Here is an 18,449-nt window from a genome sequence, read left to right as displayed (position 1 = left end):
TATCAGAGACTTCATTTTCAAAGAATCATAAGCAAATGTCGGGAGTAACAAGGAAACATACATGGACATGCCTCTAAAAAATGTTAAGTGGACCATGAGGAACTCACAACTAGATTCTGTAAATATCCATATCAGAACAGAGTATGCCCTCAATTTTGAGAACCCATAGCCCACTGCTAATGCCGACTCCTAAACTAACTAGTTTACAACTGATTGAGTTCCTGTGGGAATTCCGTAGTATGTTTAAGAATAAACTCAGCTCTCCTCTTCTTGTCATCCCTCTCCTCATCCCGTGCAAGAAAAGGTGCTGATCTCCCACCACCCTTCTGAAGACTCAAATCCAATGATTCACCTAGAAACTTCTTGCCAGTTCTGAATTTTAGCTGAACAGCAGGCCTCACATCAGGAATACCCTTTTTCCCATCTTCTCCGTCATCAGAAAACCCACCTTTCACCGCTTCAATGGCAGGAGCAAATGCCTCTAGCACAGAGATATGGTTTCTCTCTACCATTTCATCCAAAGCCGAAGGCTTACTCGGTAAGACAACAGGAGAAACATCTTTCTGACCTGGTTGCAGAGGCGTGCCAAGGAATGGGTTTTTGTCAGCCCCGTCCAATTCCTGTACATCACTACATGAGGCCAAAGCCGAAGTTCCCACCGCACCATCCGACAACAACCTTTGCTGTAAACTCAACAAAGACCTCTCTGCCTTTCTACGTTGTCGTGCTTGCTCAATCTTATCTGCTCGAGGATCTGTCGCCCTCTCATTCCACACGGGAGTATGAATATACGTATGGGGATCGGGCAAAGCTGGCAACCAAGCCGGCATGTGCTTGCCAGGCGGCATCTCACCCATTTGAACGAAACTCGGAATCAGTTTCCGATTCTTAATCACCGGAAACTGTGGCACCGGCTGAGCAAATGGAATCTCCTCTGCTGAACCCACATACTCAATAATCCCCTTCACCATTCCTGAACCGGCAAGACAATTATTAACCCCTGAGGCACCCGGGAAGCCTTGCGAAGCTTCCAATTCCTCCAACCCTCTAACAATATCAAACACATTACTCTCTGTCCTACCAGCTAAGTTAGCATAGAATCTCGCCGTCTTTCCTAAGTCACTGAGATATCGAATCGCAATGTCAGTGATAGCCTCCAAAGCGGAGTCTTTGAAGCTCTGAAACCCCACGCTCTCACATATCTGCGCCACCGCAACCTTCGACACTGCTCGCCCAAAACCATCAGCTCCGAGTCTTCTCGACGCATCACGATCTTCTTGCTCATTCCCTCTCGTAACATTTACACCTCCATGGCTCATATTCAAACCCTCATATCATTTAGGGTTTTCTCGAACCCGCATTACTCAGCCCATAAATCTCCACCAGCTATAATGCTCCCCAACATTCAGTAATATACAACATTCATCCACACCCAAAGCACCTATTTCCCGTTTGGTTGCCGAGAAAATGGAGAAATCGAATAAAATAAAATAAAATAAAAACCTCGAAATTCAACTCAGCTTGGCCAAATTCTTTACCACCTTCAATTGAGTGGAAAAATCCTCTCTAGGACCCCAATTTCTTCTACAAAATTTCCCAGAAACCCAACGAAAAAGAGAAAATAAATAAAATGGAATCGAAACCGAGAAACCCTAACGAATTTGAAGCTGAGCTACTGAGCAAAGAAAGTTACAATTTTTTTTTTTTTTAAATAATAGTTCTTTGGAATCTTACCAGTAATTCCAAGACTCCGAAACGAATCGTGCCGTCAATCGACCAGACTCGGATCCAAAAACAAAAAACAAGAACCAAGAGTTGCGAATAGCATAGACTACGAGAATGGGGACGCTAGGGTTTTGAACAGTGATTGTTGAGGTTTAGAAACAGTGAAGGACGTTAGGGACATAGATGGAATTTAAGGAATTTTCAAAAATAAAAATAAATTTTTTTTGATAAACCCTGGTAAGACCCTATGGATCCAAGGAAGGTGATAAAAGAGACTGCTGCTGAGCTCGATGAACGAAAGTGGGCGCTCCTGGGCGTTTATTTATAGAGCCTAGTCAATCGGTTCAACCAATCACACGCCGAGTTTTCCATGCCCACCAGCGCGTGTCATATGAGATGCATACTCGCTAGATCTCGCTGTTGTCTGGGGCCTGGGAATTGGGTGGGTTGGGGGCCTAATAATAACGGAAAAGGGCGATCCGTTTCCAATAATAACAGGGTTTTATATGTAATTTTCAAAAATATATTTGAGAGAAATTAAATTCTTTAAATTTTTAAGGCTATATATCTTATAAATCTTTGAATCAACGCTAAAACAGAAAATTTCAAATTTTTTTTTTGTTTTTTTTTTTTCATATTTTACTCACTGGTTAATCGAAAAGACAAATTAACCACTACTTTTACATTTTTTTCCAAATATTTAACGTCAATCAGTCCCAACTAAACGCACCATTTTGGTATGTCAATATATTAGTTGAATTTAAAAATTAAATCTACTAAAAAATTTTTTTGAAGGGGTGGCCGCCGAGTACCCCTTCAATTTTTTTTTTAGATTTAATTTTTAAATTAAATTAATAAAAATTTAATATGCTAACATGACAAAATGGTACGTTTCGTTTGGGACTGATGTGCGTTAAACATTTGGGGAAAATGTAAGGGTAGGAGTTAATTTGTCTTTTCGATTGACCTAGTGAGTAAAAATTCGAAAGAAAAAACAAGTTCAGAGAGTTTTTGTTTTGGCGCATTGACTTGGAGATTTATAAGATATATACCCTTATTAATTATTATTTTTAAATTAAATAATTATTAGATTTTATCATTTTAATATTTACTATAGTAGTATTTATTGTATTTTATTACATTTACAAAATGATAAAAATTTATGTAATCAATTAATCTAAAAACTTATATAATCAAATATTGTAATAAAAATAAAAATAACAAATGATTATGATCCATTCAAATTAGGGGCAGGCAATTTGTGTTTCGTGTGTAGATTTGGATCGAGACATGTGTATAAAATTATATGAGCCAATTATAATTTAACCCATTTAATTAAACAAATTATATCTCTCAACCCTAACATTTTTATTTTGTATTGAATTCGTGTCGAATTTATAAGTAATGTCAAAAATAGAGAATCTTAAATGTTATGTGTCGGGTTCAAATCGTGCCTAGAATGATTATACGACTATATAAATCAATTTTATTCTGACCCATTAATTCAAACCGATCAAACTCCTAAATAATTTATTAATTTTATATCAAATTTATATAAAATTCACGTGGCGTTAAAAATTGTTAACATTAATTTGAACGCATCAAAATTCAAAGGAGTCATCACTCATAGATATGACGACACAATGTGCGGTGTTGTGAGGTGGACAAAGCAGAAGGGGGTCCACTGGCGCGGAGTAAGACGATAATATTAAGATAAACGCCAGAGAAGTTGTCTCACAGTGGACTGGAGGAGCGCTCCAGAGCGAAAATGGAGAAGTATTTCGGGAACGCGTACCGAGGTGACCCGGGCGTCCCACACGCTGACCCGGACCGATTCGTAAACATCTGGATCGGCTCCGCTGCCTTCTCCGCTCTCACCTGGATTAACCCTTACATGTGGCAACGCTCCAATCAATTCAAGTACTCTCTCTCTCTCTCTCTTGTCCGTTAAAAGATAATTTAGGGTTTATGAGATTGTTCTTTGGAGCTTTTCTTTTGGCTTTTGTTGATGCCATTGAATGGGATAAAATGTCAGCATAACAGCACTAGGGCATTCTATAAGGGAATGAAGTTAGTTCATTTAGCTGTCATAACATTTTGGAAAATGAAAATGATTCTACTTTTTTGATATCAAATTGAACGAGCCAAGTGGAGAATTTGAAACGGTGGGATGATAGTTAAGAACGCCGGCAACTTGTACCTGTATTGGAACCATTTAATTGGATGGTTGAAAAGGAAGTAGTGGGTGATTGGTTGCTTGGGGATTGGAGTTGTCTTTTATTATGGAACATCCGTTCTACTAGCCTTTTCATACCTTGTGATATTTTGTGTATTATGTTTCTACAAGTATTGATGAAGCTAACATTCGGCTACTTAGCCAAAAATAGGGCATAATTCAGCTGAAATGTGTGTTTTACGATTCCGTAATCTGTGAACTTGTTGGGCTTAGAACCCTAAGTAACCTGATTTTATTGTGTGCACTCATATGATTGCTTATCTTGTTTGAACTGGAGAAATTCTTTCGATTTCTTTTTCCTTTCAAGAGGGCTATTGAAGTCTACAACTTCTAAACTGTGTCCCCCCAGCCCCTTGTTCTTATTTTCTGTTCTGATATTCTATCCAAAAGCTATGCAATTTGCATGTCCAATGAGCTTCTGCATGCATGTGTAGAGTATTTGTGAACTTGAAAGTTCACATATATTGTACAAGCAATTTTTTTTCCTTGAAAGATCTTTAATTTTGAGAGTGGGAACATTGTTCTGACTTGTTTGACGTTCTTGTTCCTCTTTCTGTACACTATCATTATCCAAAAGCATCTCACAAGAGGAGGAATTTCGTTGTTTCAAACAAGCCATTAGCATTCCTTCTTGAATCTGCATATGTTGTAGAACACCTTTTAACTTTTAACATTTAACTCACTTATGGGCCAGCGAGCTGCAAGAAGGGGGAGAGAGAACTTTTATCTCTAAGATATTTATTCTTAATAGAGAAATTGCCCCATACCCTGTATTTTAGCCCTGTGATAAATAAGGACATGAGTTTCTAATTTTGACAATTAGAGGTATGATTTTTGGCCATGTGACAGTCAATCTTTTTTGTCCAGTTTTTAACAGTAGAAGTGTCCGCTAGCATATTATCTACATAAAACCAATGAAATCATCCCACATAATTAGAAGCTATGTCATCATGCCATGCATGCCCCTAAATAAATTAAAAAGAAGAAGAAGAGTGGCTCCAACCCTTCACCCCTGCAGTGGGTGGAGGGGGTGGCTCCATTCCCCACTGCTGGAGGTGATCGTGTGAGCCAACCCTATTATTGGGGGTGCAATGGGGATGGCCCCACAACCGCCCCCATTGCTGTGGTGGGACCACATGAGTCACCTCCATTTTTGGGAGTCTTACCGCCCCCCTTGCGAGGGTGGCGATGGGGGTGGCTACAGGGTGGAGCCACCTCTTTTGCCTTTTTTTTCACCTTTTCCTTTTTGTTTTTGTTTTTTATATTTTCTACTTTTTGGGCATGTGTGATATGATGACATGGCTTTGTAATACACATGGGGTAATTTCATTAGTCTTACATGGAGAAGATGTTACCTGGCACTTCTACCATTAAAAATTGGACGATAAAATTGATAGAAGAGTCTATTTGTCACATGATCAAAACTCAAATCCTTAATTGTCAATATAAATCCTTAACCAAAACTTGCGGGGAGGGGGTAATAATCTAAGTTATGTTGCTGTGTAGCAGAATAACGTATGTAGCATATAAATTGGTTGGCAATGGTTTTGGCATCAAAGAATTCGTGTTGTAACTTATTGTATGAAACAGATGGGCTTGGCTGCCCTAGCCCTTTCTCACTCCCTCCATCTGTCTCCCTGCCAAATATGGACGACTTCTTTCATCTCATTAAAGTGAAGCTTGTAATAGAACAAGCATGTCCTAGCCAGGTGCTCTGATGGTGCACTTTGAGAGAATTATTGCTGTTGACTTTTATAAAATTATACTTGAAAACTTGAATATTCAAATAACCCATAGGAAGGAGGAAAAAAGGTTGATTGCTTCGCAGGTGATGAATATTTTCAATGGCAAACAGTTGAAGTTTTGTTCCTTATTCTACGACTTGTTTGCGCCATTTCTGGGTCACAAGGAAGTACACAGCTTAATTTCTCTGTTTATTTGCAGTTTATCTGTTTGTTAGTTTGGGCTCTACATTTCCATCTTATGGTCTCTGTTCAGCTGCTCTGATGATGTGAACCCCATCAGTTTCTGTGTGCTTGTGTGTTTTCCTTTATTGCTCTACGTTGTTCTTATTCTCAGATTTTGAGTTTCTTCAATGTGCAGTTGGCACGACAAAGCAATGTTGTTTGAGCAGTACCACTGGAAAAAGGCAATGGAGAAGAATCAGCCTTATAAATTCATGGTATATTGTTTGACTTTCTAAATCTGCGATTTCTCAAATCTGAGGTTTAAGTACTGTTGATAATTTTGAATTATGCTTGTTATGATTTGACCAATTGAAAAGTGTTCTCTTGAAACTTTACATTGTTGCAGTGGAACCAGACCATGGACAAGGACCACCGTGATGCATATTATTATAATTATGCCTTTTACTTCCCTTAGGCTTTTCGTTTTCATAGGCATGCTTTCTATTCTATTGTAATAAACTTGAGAATAATGAGACTTGTGTAACCTGGATTGCTCATCCTTTTCTTCCCCTGGATTGGAAGACTTGAACTAATAGCCGAATTTCTTGTTTGTAGTGATTAATTTGATCCCATTAATCTTTGCGGCCGGGTTGATTAATCTGTATTGTTTGACAGATGTTTTGGAACATGTATTTATTTACCATGCAGATGGTGGCTGAACATTTTAGGGCTTAGTAATGGGCGTGATAGCAGTACTGTGACATCACCCCCAAAATATGATGGTTTTTTTAATGCCCGACTTGTATGCATTATTCTTTTTCTGAAAGAGTGCTAGGTCTACACCTCAAAAAAAAAAAAAAAAAATGCAAGTGATTTTCAATCTCAACATTTCCAATTTCACATTGCTTGATAAGTGAATGGATCAAATTTTGCAGAATCCTGCCAATTTGTGAGAAACGAAAAATGTTCTTCAATTGCTTTTCCTGGAAGAATTCTTTTTTCATTCAATCGTGGGCTTTATGGTATTAGGTTTGCTGTTGATGTGTTTTCTAGGCAGTATTGCATGGCCTAACAGCCGCCATAACTTGCCTTTCCAAAGTTTTGATTTAGAAGAAATTTTCGTGCATCGTCAAGGGTTACGATTTTATTGAATAAGCAAAAGCTCAACAATGCTCGGTCCTGGAATCCATGATCCTTAGAATTAAATTAAAAAGAAAGGAAATTGCAGCCAAGCATTTGCATCCTTGCAGAAATATCTCATCTCAAACATTATTCAACACTTTGTATGGCTAAATAATCAGTTGAAGGGTGTAAGCCTCTCTAGTAAATGATCTCAAATTACACTATTTTTGCTAAGATATCACCAAACCATCCTTTATTACATGAGAAATGCTAGGTTTACAAAATATATATACACAAAGTGATGTGGGTTTTTGATAGCTTCGTCTGAGATACTTTTACCGTGTGTAGATGAGATGAGCTTTGAGCAATTGAAGGAAAGAAATGAATGAAGATAAAAGATGAAAGTGAAATAATAAAATAATTGGACAAAGTGCCACAATGATTAACAAAATAGTGCTATTCGTTGTAGCAAAAATTGTATTCGAGCTACTTTGTGTGGGTTTTTGATGGCTTCGTCTGAGATACTCTTACCGTGTAGATGAGATGAGCTTTGAGCAATTAAAGGAAAGAAATGAATGTGGATAAAAGATGAAAGTGAAATAATAAAATAATTGGACAAAGTGCCACAATGATTAACAAAATAGTGCTATTCATTGTAGCAAAAATTGTATTCGAGCTACCGTGGAGCTAATATGTTGGAGACAAAAAAGAGCTTAAAATAGCTAAATATAGTTATTATAAGTTCTTTAGCTACTATGCGAGAGACATGACCTTTTTTTAAAATTTTTTTTTTTAAATTTTTAAATTTTTTTATTCAAATATGGCAAAACTGGGAAGGGAATTGTGTACATGAAATATATGTGCATATCTTATACATAAAATAAAATGCTCAAATTACACTGATTTTGGAGGGAAAAAAAAATGTAAAAATTGTTAAACTATACATAGGGGGTGTAATGAGCGTCTAACTTTCTTTTTTTAACATCGCAAGGATGAATTCTTTTAAGTTTTGAACTCTTATGTAAAACATAAAATTCACATAACATACTATAACTTACAAGATCATAACTATCTTGAATTTTACAATAAATTAATAAAATAAATATACCAGAATCCATTGCTTCTTTTAATTTTTCTTTGAAAACATAAACACTAGAAATCGGTTTTTCTCGCTTGACTCACTTAAGGTACACAAAGATGATGAAAATTGAGTACATTTATAGGGCAGACAGAGGGCCGGTTTTCTTTATTCCTTTATGACTCAACTTCTTATTAAAGTAAAAGTTAATTCAATAGGAAATCACTTATCTTAATTAATTAATCAATAGTTTATTAATGTAAGATTAAATAATCTCATGACTTAAAAAGTCTTAGAAATACTCATATGCGATATGTCACGTGGGACATTAAGTTCTTACATCTTCCTCAACGAAGAAGAAGTCCTTTCAAAATGATCCTATCCAAAGATCATATTCATCCTATCCCCTTATTTATTTTTTCCTTGAAGTCCTATCATAATCATCCTATCCAAAGAAGTAAAAAAACAGTTTGAGCACGGTGACAGGGTCTAAGAAGAGCAACTGTAATGGCGTATCTCCATCTTCCCACTGCCTCACGTTCTGCGTTTATGGTACCCATCACAGCAGCATCGTCTCCTCTCTCTCTGCCACCTTTCCCCACTCAAAACTCAACCAAATTCTCCAATTGGGTCCGGTTGAAGTCTTTGAATCTCGTGCTCTCAGGGGCTCTCACGCTCGGACTCTCTCTATCAGGCAAGTTTTTATTTTTATCTTTCTTAATAATTTTTTTTTTCCCTTTTCATTATGCCTAGTTTTTAAAGTCTATTTAGGTGGTTCTTCTTTCAGCAAACTCCTTGCTTTTACATTGTATGTGATTTTTTGTAAGTCTCTTTTGGTAGGTTGAGTGAAAGAAATGCTAAACCCTGTGTACCCACTATCGATTTAAATTCCAAGAATATCCAAACAATAGTAGTGTCGATTCTCTTGGGAATTCTAATTCCTGTGAATTTAAACTCCTAAAATCAGTAATTCTTGAGATTTAAAATTCTCAGCAACTGAACGGACCCAAAATGCCATTGAAACTTATGCAAATAACTGTTGTGAGATTAATTTCAGTGGTCCATTTGATTTTCTCAGTGTATAATTTTTTTTAAAAAAATGCGGTTGTTTTTACTTTTTAGGGACTCAATTTCTGTCTATTCGTGTGCAATGTGCAATGCTAGAAACCATTTTGATTTTGGGATATCATAAAAGGGCAAACTTAAAAAATAGAAACAAACTTTGTAGGAGTCGGAGTAGCAGAGGCCAAAGTTGGGGTCAACAAGCCAGAATTGCTTCCTAAAGAGTTTAGTCCTGTCATTGATGTTGCAGGGTTCCTCTCTGACGGTCAGGTCCGGTTTCTTTCTTCTTGGTCGTTTATTCAGTCTTTACTATAGCCTTCAATTAGTTTATGTTCATTCATTCTATTACTGCCCCCTTCTTCTTTGCTGATTTGTTTACTCTTTTATTTTTTTATATAACTTTATGTGCATCTTCTTAGTTCTTAGATTGATACATGAGTATTCCTATATCCATATAAGTCCTATGGATAGGCAATGGTTGAAAGATCTGGTCAAGTGAAGAAAATGTAAGATAAATTGCTAATATTTTGTGGTGAATCTGCAGGAGAAAAGACTTGTTCAAGAGATTGGTGATATTGAAAAAGATACTGGGTTTAAGTTGAGAGTTCTGGCCCAGAATTACCCTGAAACACCAGGTGTGCTTAATGTTTTTGATCTTTTGGTAGTCAGATGGTTTGCTCCATCGATATATTTGTTGATTCTTAATATTCCTTTATTTTATATATGTATATAATTTCAATTTTTAGTCTGAAGACATCCTTCTAACCAAAACAAAAAAAAAAGGGCTAATCTTTACAAAAACCAACATTCTTGTAGGACTGGCGATCAAAGATTTTTGGCAAGTGGATGATAGAACTATTGTCTTTGTTGCTGACCCCACCTTTGGTAAAGGATTCAAACATGATGTCCTCTTTTAAAACCTCTGCCATAGATGATTTATATTTTGGTCTATTTGACCAGGTAATATATTAAATTTCAATGTGGGGGCTTCGATTGATCTAGACATTCCACGTAGTTTCTGGAGCCGATTGGCAGGGAAATATGGAAATATTTTTTATTGGAAGGAGAAGGTGAAGTGTTTTAATGCTTTGGATCACTATAATTTTTGGGGGTTGATTGCTCTTTGCTCCCTGTGGTTGAGCTAGATTTTGTACAGGTTTTGCAAGGCTGTGTTAATAAGTTGATGTATTCTTCTTGCTAATACAGGGGGAAGATGCATCAATTGAAGCAGCTGTAATGGCAATATCTGATTGCTTGAGAGAACCCGTAGGCCCAAATAATTGCTCTGAGGTAAAATAGTTCAACAATGGATACTAGAAAAAAGTTCCCTCATTTGTACTTTCTGTCAATTTTGTAACATATAACATAAGAGAAATGCTACATGCGCTTTCAAGTGTTTATTCCCAAGCGTACATTCTCTAACTTTTCAGTGAAAATCACAATTGGATTTTGGATCCAAATCTAATGGTGAATTTCACTGCTACGTCAAGGAGTGTGCCATGTCAAGGAGTGAGCCACGTCAAGGAGTGTGCATTTGGGAGTAAACACTTAAAAGTGCATGTAGCATTTCTCGTAACGTAATGTTCTCGTGATTTGTAGAGCCAGGTGGGTATATCATGTAATATTACATTGAAGGTAGTAAATGTTAGATGCATGTAAGGCACATCTAGACGCCTCTGCTTCTCTCTCTCTCCCTCCACCCCGCTCTCTTCAATCTCTATCTTCTCTTTTCTCTCTCTTTTTCCTCTTTTTCTGTCCCCTTTTCTCTACTCGTGTAAAAATGGAAGCTCTTCCCTATGCAAGACCATCCCCACCTCCTTCCTCAATAAAATGAAAACGGTTTGGAGTTGTTGCAGAGCAAACTCTTTTGTACAAAGATGCGGAAAATGAGATTTTCATTGACCGCCCCATCGTTGTCACCTACACAGGCTACACTGCACCCTCTGTTTAGTTGTCCAATTTTTGGACATCAGCACATACCACTTTCAACTTTCAAGGTGGCCCTTTCCTCGACCTTTTTGGTCAAGAAATTATGGGACCAGATCTAATTAGATTTATTTTCCGTTTTATTTTCTTGCATTGAAATGACCTCTATTTTTTTTTTTTTTTTTTTTTTTTTTTTAATTTTTATAAATGGGCACATCTTGGTAAGTGGTAACAAGAATGTCATTGAGTTAAAATACTCCACTTTGTTGTTTACTTCACTTAAGATGTCTAATATACTTGAGCATTCATATAATTTATGGGGGCTATATTTCACATTTAATATGTTAGAACCATATATTGTGTTGGCAGGTATACTTTTTTTAAAAAAAATTTTTGTTTGTTGTGTTGTTATACTTGACAAAACGCTTCTAAAACTATGGAAAAATATGTCATGATGATTGTAAAAATACAATTATTTTTTTTATTTTTTATTTTTATGATGGGAAACCTCGACAAGGCCCTTCGAATTTACTCCTGTAAAGTAAACTTCAGACTCGTGCATCGCACCCTTCAAAGTTTCTCTACACAAATCATGAAAAATCGCTGGCTTTTATATAGGGGTGTGGCCTAAGGAAGAGTTTGCACCAACCAAGTTAAGACCACAACCACTAAGCCAACCAATTGGAGTTAATTGTAAAATTACAATTCTACCATTTAATTTTTTTTTTTTTTTTTGTTAAAAAAAATCCTCAATAAAGAGACGGTCATGGCTGAGGAGACCAATGGTTGTGGGTCTTAGGAGATTCACAACCCGTGGATCTCTAACCATGGAGACCAAACCCACGACCATGGATCTCTTCGACCATGGGTCTCTACAGTGATGAACCTGATGGTTTTGGGAGCCATGGCCGAAGACCCAGTTGTGGGTCTCCATCGCTAGAGACCCACAGTTGTAGGTCTCCTTGGTTGTGGAGGCCAAGAGTCTCCTTAGACTCACATCTATGGGTCTCTTCGACCATGGTTGTTGACTTCTAGGTCCTCCACTCCTTCCATGGCCCTAGGCCCAGACCATGGAGTTTGACCGACCATAAATGTTGGGGTTTGTTAGTTTTGTTTTGTTTTTGTTTTTGTTTTTGTTTTTGTTTTTTTTTTTTTTCAATTTTAATGGGAATAATTATTCTTTCATATTATTTTTATTATTTATTTGACGGAAGTCATGATTTAGAAATATCTGAAGCAGAGGTATAGTACTATTCATTAAATTGGAAACTATGGTATTGGTCTCAAACTCAAAAAAGCATTGAACATAGGGGTCAAAACACCGCTAAAGGTCAACTCTATAGCGAACTTGGTAAGAAAAAAATAGAAAAAAAATCACCAATAAAGCTCAAGTAAAACGACGGTGAAGGTAGAGAATCGGTGACGCTTAAGTAAAACACCGGTAGAACCCTTTTGTAAGAGACGCTTTTATATTTTTTACCACCGCTAAAAAAATGCCAATATACATCACTAAAGAAAATTATCCGTTAGTGGTGAAAAGCGCCATAGTTGTCGCTATTGATCATTAGCGTCAACATGACGTCAACACTAAAGCTCCGATGCTAATAATTATTAGCTGATGATGACCCAATAATGACGACAAATAATATTTTTGGATCGATGCTAAAGGTTTTAAAATTGCAACCATTTGTCAACGCTAGTGGTGTAAACTAATGTGGATGTTAATAGTAAAATGTTGCCACTATTAGAATTCCCCCTTCAACACCTGCAAAGCAAAAATTCTCGCCAAGTTATTAGCAATGACATATTAGTGTCAACAAATGTCGATGATAATGATAACTCATTGAAAATTAGTAGTGCCGCTAATGAACGGATTTCTTGTAGTATATATATATATCTCAACAAATGTCACCCCTTTCACGCAAATGTTTTAAATTCATTATATATATATCGACAAATGACGTAAATGTTTTAAATTCCTTATTTATATTTTATCAATGTGTTATGCAAGCATGTGTAGTGTGTACCTTTTAATAAATGCTCTACTTACGCTATAATGCTTAAGTTATTCTCCTTTTCCCTTTCGCCATCTTGAATAACAAAAAATACTTCAGTTATTATTATTTTTTTCTTCTAATACTGAAGTTATTAATTACATGTTTATGATAAAGTAAAGTTTTAAACGTCCCCAAGAGGTAGCTCAATCGGCTGGGACTACGTCTAATGAAGCGAAGGTCACTAGTTCAAATCTCCCTCTCCCCTCTTGTGCAGACATGTCAAAAAAAAAACAAAAAAAGTTTTAAACACATAGAATTTTTTTTTTTTTTTTTTGGCCTATTAAAACATGAAAATGGGGGAAAGAGAAATTACAAAGAAGGGTCTTTGCCACTCCTAAAAAACAAAGAAGAAAGAAAAGTGGAAAAGGTGGGAATGCTTCCAAACAGAATGTGGGAAGTGGCCCATCTAGCTACAAGGTGTGCACCAACATTAGCACATCTAGAAGATTTTAAATCTTTCCAATCTAAAAAGGAAGGCAGTTGCAACTGTATATCAGAAATAACTGGTTCATTGTTCCAATCTGCAAAAAGACTTGGTTCATTGATGGCAAGTACCGTGAGTAAAGAATCCCCTTCAATGATCAAGGAGGAGCAACCATGAGAAGCTGCCAACCCGACTGCAGCATGAGACTCACCCAAATTTGCTTCCATGGGAGGGAGTTTCAAGGAGTTAACAGCAACAAAAAATCCATTGTGGTCCTTCAGGGTGGCAGCAGCAACAACAAAGTTTGGCCTAATGGCTACATCAAAATTTATTTTAAAAGTACCCATTGGAGGAGGGACCCACTCGACTACAACATTCCCTTTGAACCAAGCTAGTAGATGATGACGTGTGGAGGACTTGATAAGTTTCAAAACCGCAAGAGGATTAGGAGACATGGCATCATGAACAAGCTTGTTACGAGCCATCCAAATATGATCCATCAGGACTAAAGCAGAAATCTGGAATCGATGCACATCAAACCCAGGGATACCAAGAATGAAATTAGGCCACCACACAGCTTTTATCAAAGAGACAAATGGTTGCAAGGAGAAAGCAATTGTGTCCAACGGCCACTGGGAATTTTGCCATCTAATCCTAGCAAATGGACAACTCAAAAAGAGGTGTTGCAGGGCTTCATCAGGACCTTGGTAGAGGGGGCAGTGGAGCAAATCCGGATCCAGCTGAGAAACAAACCTGAAAATATTAGGTCTAATCGGCAAAATATTCCAAGAAATCTTCAACAAAAAATGTTTGAGCCTAGCCTAAATTTTTAGGCTCCAAAGAAACTTCCAATCCGAGGGGCTAAGAGGGGAAGGGCTGCAAAGGGCAACATGACTAGCAACTTCATGAGCAGATTTTACCGAAAATTTTCTGGAGGGAGAGGGAATCCAAGACCAATGATCCCGAGAGGGAGTCTAGGCAAGGTGGATGGACTGAATGAGGCTAGCTGAGGGAAGATCAAAAATGAAGTTTCAGAGGAGAATATTTCAGCTACGGTAATGATAAGTAATAAGGTCAAATACTGTGAGGTTAGGGAGGGAAGGTAAGGAGGCGTTAGGGGAGGGCTTAAAACCAACAATAGAAGGGACCTGATGTGTGCCAAATATTGCATATTTGGACCCCTTAATTTACTTGTATTAATTCTTTAGCTGTGTTATTATTTGATGTTCTGTGTTAGTTTTGTATTTTTAATATTTTGTAGGTCGTTGAAGAAAAACTACTTTTTGGAAGAAAACATACTTTGAGAAGACCTAGATGATGTGGTTAAGTTTAACCAAATTCAAGAAATGGTTAAATTGGATTAAAGATTAGATTGGATTAAAGTTCAGATTGGATAAAATTTCGGTTGAATTCAAATTCAGATTCTACACATATCTCAGTATTTTGACCACAACTTTTTGTTTAAGTATCGGATTGAGGTGATTCAAGAGGAATTGGAAAGTTGACTCAAAATAATACAATTTATTGTGAAATAGGATTTTCCTAATTCAAAAGTTTACTATTCCAAAATCGTCCCACAGTAAAAGGATACAAACTTGGACGTATTTTATCCGATTTCAACTTGTAAAACTCTGTAAATAGGGAATTATCAGATTAGTTGAGGGAGGCTACGAATTTCAAGATTGTAGGGGAGAAAGAAGATAGTTTAAGGTTTTCCTAGCTTTTGGATCTCAACTTTGTGATTCTTATTTGTAAGTACTCAATTTTACATTATGAATTCCATCAATCTTGTTTTGTCTTTCAATAACATGAGAGACTAAACCTTCAACTAAGGTTGAAGATGAAGCCTCACTTATGATTAGCAACTTTGTTTCATGCATGTAATGTTTTCCAATTTAATGGTTTAATTACTCTATTGTTTTACTTCTAATTAATTGAATTGAATAATTCTTTGATATCTTTTGTGATTCAAGGATACACTTGATGATTTAAGATTATTCAATACAATTGATTGCTTAGTTTTTTTTTGTTAAAATTGGATTTCCCCTGTGATTTATTGTCTGGATACAATTGATGTTTTGACAAAGATTGGATATTTTCTTGCGATTTACGAATACAGTTAATGATTTGATTGAATATTGAATTTTTTTTGTGATTTGGGTTATGAATGGATACATGGGATCTTTTGATTAATTCTTTGAATTAATAGTAAAACAAACTTAAGATTTAAATTGTGAGAACTTTGGGGAATATTATAGATTATGAAATTATGTTATTATGAATTTGTGAGTGCAGATTCCGAAACCTTAGTGCTTCGTCATAAGATTTCGATCATTTTAAATTGCTCATGCTTTTGCTTTTTCATTCAAACAAAAAAATCTCTCAAAAATTTGGAACTAGATTAGGGTTTAATTAATTTAAATTTAAAATTGCTTTCAAGAATACAATTCCCTATGGGTTCGACCTCGCACTTGTAGGACCCATGGATTATCCTAGATATTTACACCTAGGCCAGAGGAGACAGCTGAGCACGCACCCTTCTTAACCACTTCTCTACACTTGCTAATATCTTTCCACAGCCAAGAGGTTGAAGCCGATACCGCCGAAACAAGGAAATTATTCCAATAAAGATACTTATAAGCCAAAGTAGTGACCCCAAAGAAGCTCTTGCTTATTCAAAACCTTCCAACCCAACTTTGCCAAAAGAGAAATATTTTGACATTCCATTGTCCTAAGGCCAATACCACCCACAGCCTTTGGGGAACAAATTTTATTCCATCCCAGCAAGTTAAGATTGTGCCTTTTGTCAAGGGGACAACCCCACCAAACTTCCTCAATGCTGAATCAATATTCAAGCAAAAGGTTTTGGGAAGAAGGAAAAGAGACATGGAATAACTTGGGATAGAATTAGCAACAGACTTGATAAGGGTTCTACGAGCAGCTTGAGAGAGAAGCTTTGACTTCCAACTAGAAATCTTGCTAAGGATTTTGTTTTTCAAATCTTCAAAGGCAAGGCTTTTATTTCTATGGAAGAAAAGGGGAAGGATAAGGTGTTTTGCAGTAGAGGGGATTTAACTCAGATTCATAATGGATTTTATAGCAACATTGGATGCAGGAGAGCAATTCTTACAGATGAAAAGTGAGGACTTAGCCAGGTTAACTTGCTGTCCCGACCAAGTAGAGAACTTGGAGAGGCTGTTCATAATACAAGAGGCCTTAGAAGCATTACCCCTCGAGAATAGCATTAAATCATCAACATATAGAAGGTGAGAAACAGGGGAGCTGTGTCGAGAAATCTTAATTCCATGGATATTGCCAGCCAACTCTTCCTTGGAAATAAGCCTAGAAAGGGCTTTCATCCCTAAGATAAAAAGGAACGGAGACAAGGAGTCCCTTTGCCTAGGCCTTCTATTTGGGGAGAACTTCTCAAAGGGGGAGCCTTTAAGAAGGATAGAAAAGGAAACAGTAGATATGCATTGAGTAATCATCTGGGTCCATTTGGGAAGAAAACCTAGAGAGGATAGCAATTTTGGCAATAAGACTCCACTCCATTCTATCAAAAGCTTTCTCCATATCGAGCTTAAGGGCCATAAGCGCATCCTTGCCACTTTTCTTCTTCATGTAATGAAAGATCTTATGGGTTAGGATAAAATTATCATGGATAGACCTACCTTGCAAAAAAGCAGATTGGTTGGGAGAGATAATCCTATAGAGTAGATGATAAGTGCCGAATGTTGCACATTTAAGCCCCTTAATTTGCACATGTTAATTCCTTAGCGTTGTTATTTGTTTGATTTTGTTTTGTTTTTATTGTTTTCAGGTTATAAATAAAGATGCAATTAATTCCATTGATTTTGGGCTTAAAAGCACACATTGGGAAGACCTAGAAGATATGGTTAAACTTAACCAATCATGGTTAAGTTTAATCAAATAAAGGAAGGGATTAATTTGGAATTTCTCAAATTGGAGTCAAAATCGGATTGGATTCAAATTTGGATTCTGCATATGTCTCGGTATTTTGGCCATAACTTTCAGGTCAAATATCCGATTGAGGTGATTCAAGCGGCAGTAGAAAGCTAACTCAAATTACTACAAATCATTGTGAAATAGTATTTTCCTAATTCGGAGCACCGCAATGCCAAAATAGCCCCGCAAGACAGGAACGCAATTCTGGGCGAATCCTATTCCGATTTGGACTTAGGTTTTCTTTGTCCTAATTGGACTTGGACTTAAATCTCCGAAATTTCTAGGATTACTAGGGCTTCTAGGACTCTCCTAAGCCCTATAAATAGGCCTCTAAGCATTGAGAAAAGACACACCGCTTTTAGAGCAAAAATTCAGTAAAATAGTCTGTGGAGCTTAGGAGATCATGAGCAGCTAAACCCAATTGTGGGGTATTGATGTAGCCCTTTCCAAGCACAATGGTTTGATTGTATTTAATTTCTAGTCTTTCAATTTATGCATGTTGATTGTATAACCCTGAGGATTGCTACAGCTGATTTCTGTTCTTCATATTAAATGCAGTTGTTCTTTAAATTCCAAATCAATATTAGTAGAATTCTTATCTTGTCTTAGAAATTATTTTACTATTATTAAACTCAAATCATTCTTATTTTCTGTGATCATAAGAATGATGGTTATACAATGGTATTTAATTGGCATGCAATCAATAGGGTTAGATAGACCATACCTAGGGAAGACGGATCGTACTACACCTTAGTTTAGTGTAATTTAGGTAGATGGTCCGTGCCAACCGGTTATGCTATTCCATTGATTGTATGAGATTATTTTCTTGTTAAAATTATAACATGCATAGAATGAATTACTAGAGTTAATTATGGTTAACTATTGATGTGCGGATCGTGGTGAAGTCAATACCCTACTCTCTCTTTCATAGATTTACTCCCTTTTA

At 36.6% G+C, this 18,449-nt stretch overlaps 3 protein-coding genes across 3 annotated transcripts; 2 read left to right on the top strand and 1 right to left on the bottom strand.

Annotated features, from left to right (window-relative positions):
* Nucleotides 1–10: 10 nt before the first annotated feature.
* On the bottom strand, nucleotides 11–2,025 carry LOC132191951 (transcription initiation factor TFIID subunit 8-like). The gene has a single exon (XM_059607096.1). It carries the CDS (start codon nucleotides 1,317–1,319, stop codon nucleotides 204–206), a length of 1,116 nt encoding a protein of 371 aa, XP_059463079.1. The 5' UTR covers nucleotides 1,320–2,025; the 3' UTR covers nucleotides 11–203.
* Nucleotides 2,026–3,452: 1,427 nt separating this feature from the next.
* On the top strand, nucleotides 3,453–6,526 carry LOC132191287 (uncharacterized). Its single transcript, XM_059606234.1, has 3 exons — nucleotides 3,453–3,645; nucleotides 6,065–6,143; nucleotides 6,275–6,526. Exons 1-3 carry the CDS (start codon nucleotides 3,494–3,496, stop codon nucleotides 6,341–6,343), a joined length of 300 nt encoding a protein of 99 aa, XP_059462217.1. The 5' UTR covers nucleotides 3,453–3,493; the 3' UTR covers nucleotides 6,344–6,526.
* Nucleotides 6,527–8,466: 1,940 nt separating this feature from the next.
* On the top strand, nucleotides 8,467–10,860 carry LOC132192182 (thylakoid lumenal 15.0 kDa protein 2, chloroplastic). Its single transcript, XM_059607436.1, has 6 exons — nucleotides 8,467–8,762; nucleotides 9,297–9,400; nucleotides 9,675–9,765; nucleotides 9,947–10,015; nucleotides 10,091–10,200; nucleotides 10,337–10,860. Exons 1-6 carry the CDS (start codon nucleotides 8,576–8,578, stop codon nucleotides 10,427–10,429), a joined length of 654 nt encoding a protein of 217 aa, XP_059463419.1. The 5' UTR covers nucleotides 8,467–8,575; the 3' UTR covers nucleotides 10,430–10,860.
* The last annotated feature ends 7,589 nt before the right edge of the window (nucleotides 10,861–18,449 follow it).

The sequence above is a fragment of the Corylus avellana genome, chromosome ca9, assembly GCF_901000735.1.
Source record: "Corylus avellana chromosome ca9, CavTom2PMs-1.0".
Taxonomy (NCBI): Eukaryota; Viridiplantae; Streptophyta; class Magnoliopsida; order Fagales; family Betulaceae; genus Corylus; species Corylus avellana.
Note: the sequence above shows the minus strand (reverse complement) of the source record. Positions and strands in the feature narration are given on the sequence as shown.

What these genes read in the sequence shown, in the direction of transcription:
- LOC132191951 (XM_059607096.1), bottom strand. Translation starts at nt 1,319, where the DNA reads ATGAGCCATGGAGGTGTAAATGTTACGAGAGGGAATGAGCAAGAAGAT.
- LOC132191287 (XM_059606234.1), top strand. Translation starts at nt 3,494, where the DNA reads ATGGAGAAGTATTTCGGGAACGCGTACCGAGGTGACCCGGGCGTCCCA. An exon ending in CAACGCTCCAATCAATTCAA is followed by an intron (nt 3,646 to 6,064) that starts GTACTCTCTCTC and finishes TTCAATGTGCAG; the next exon opens with TTGGCACGACAAAGCAATGT. An exon ending in ATCAGCCTTATAAATTCATG is followed by an intron (nt 6,144 to 6,274) that starts GTATATTGTTTG and finishes ACATTGTTGCAG; the next exon opens with TGGAACCAGACCATGGACAA.
- LOC132192182 (XM_059607436.1), top strand. Translation starts at nt 8,576, where the DNA reads ATGGCGTATCTCCATCTTCCCACTGCCTCACGTTCTGCGTTTATGGTA. An exon ending in GCTCGGACTCTCTCTATCAG is followed by an intron (nt 8,763 to 9,296) that starts GCAAGTTTTTAT and finishes CAAACTTTGTAG; the next exon opens with GAGTCGGAGTAGCAGAGGCC. An exon ending in GGTTCCTCTCTGACGGTCAG is followed by an intron (nt 9,401 to 9,674) that starts GTCCGGTTTCTT and finishes GTGAATCTGCAG; the next exon opens with GAGAAAAGACTTGTTCAAGA.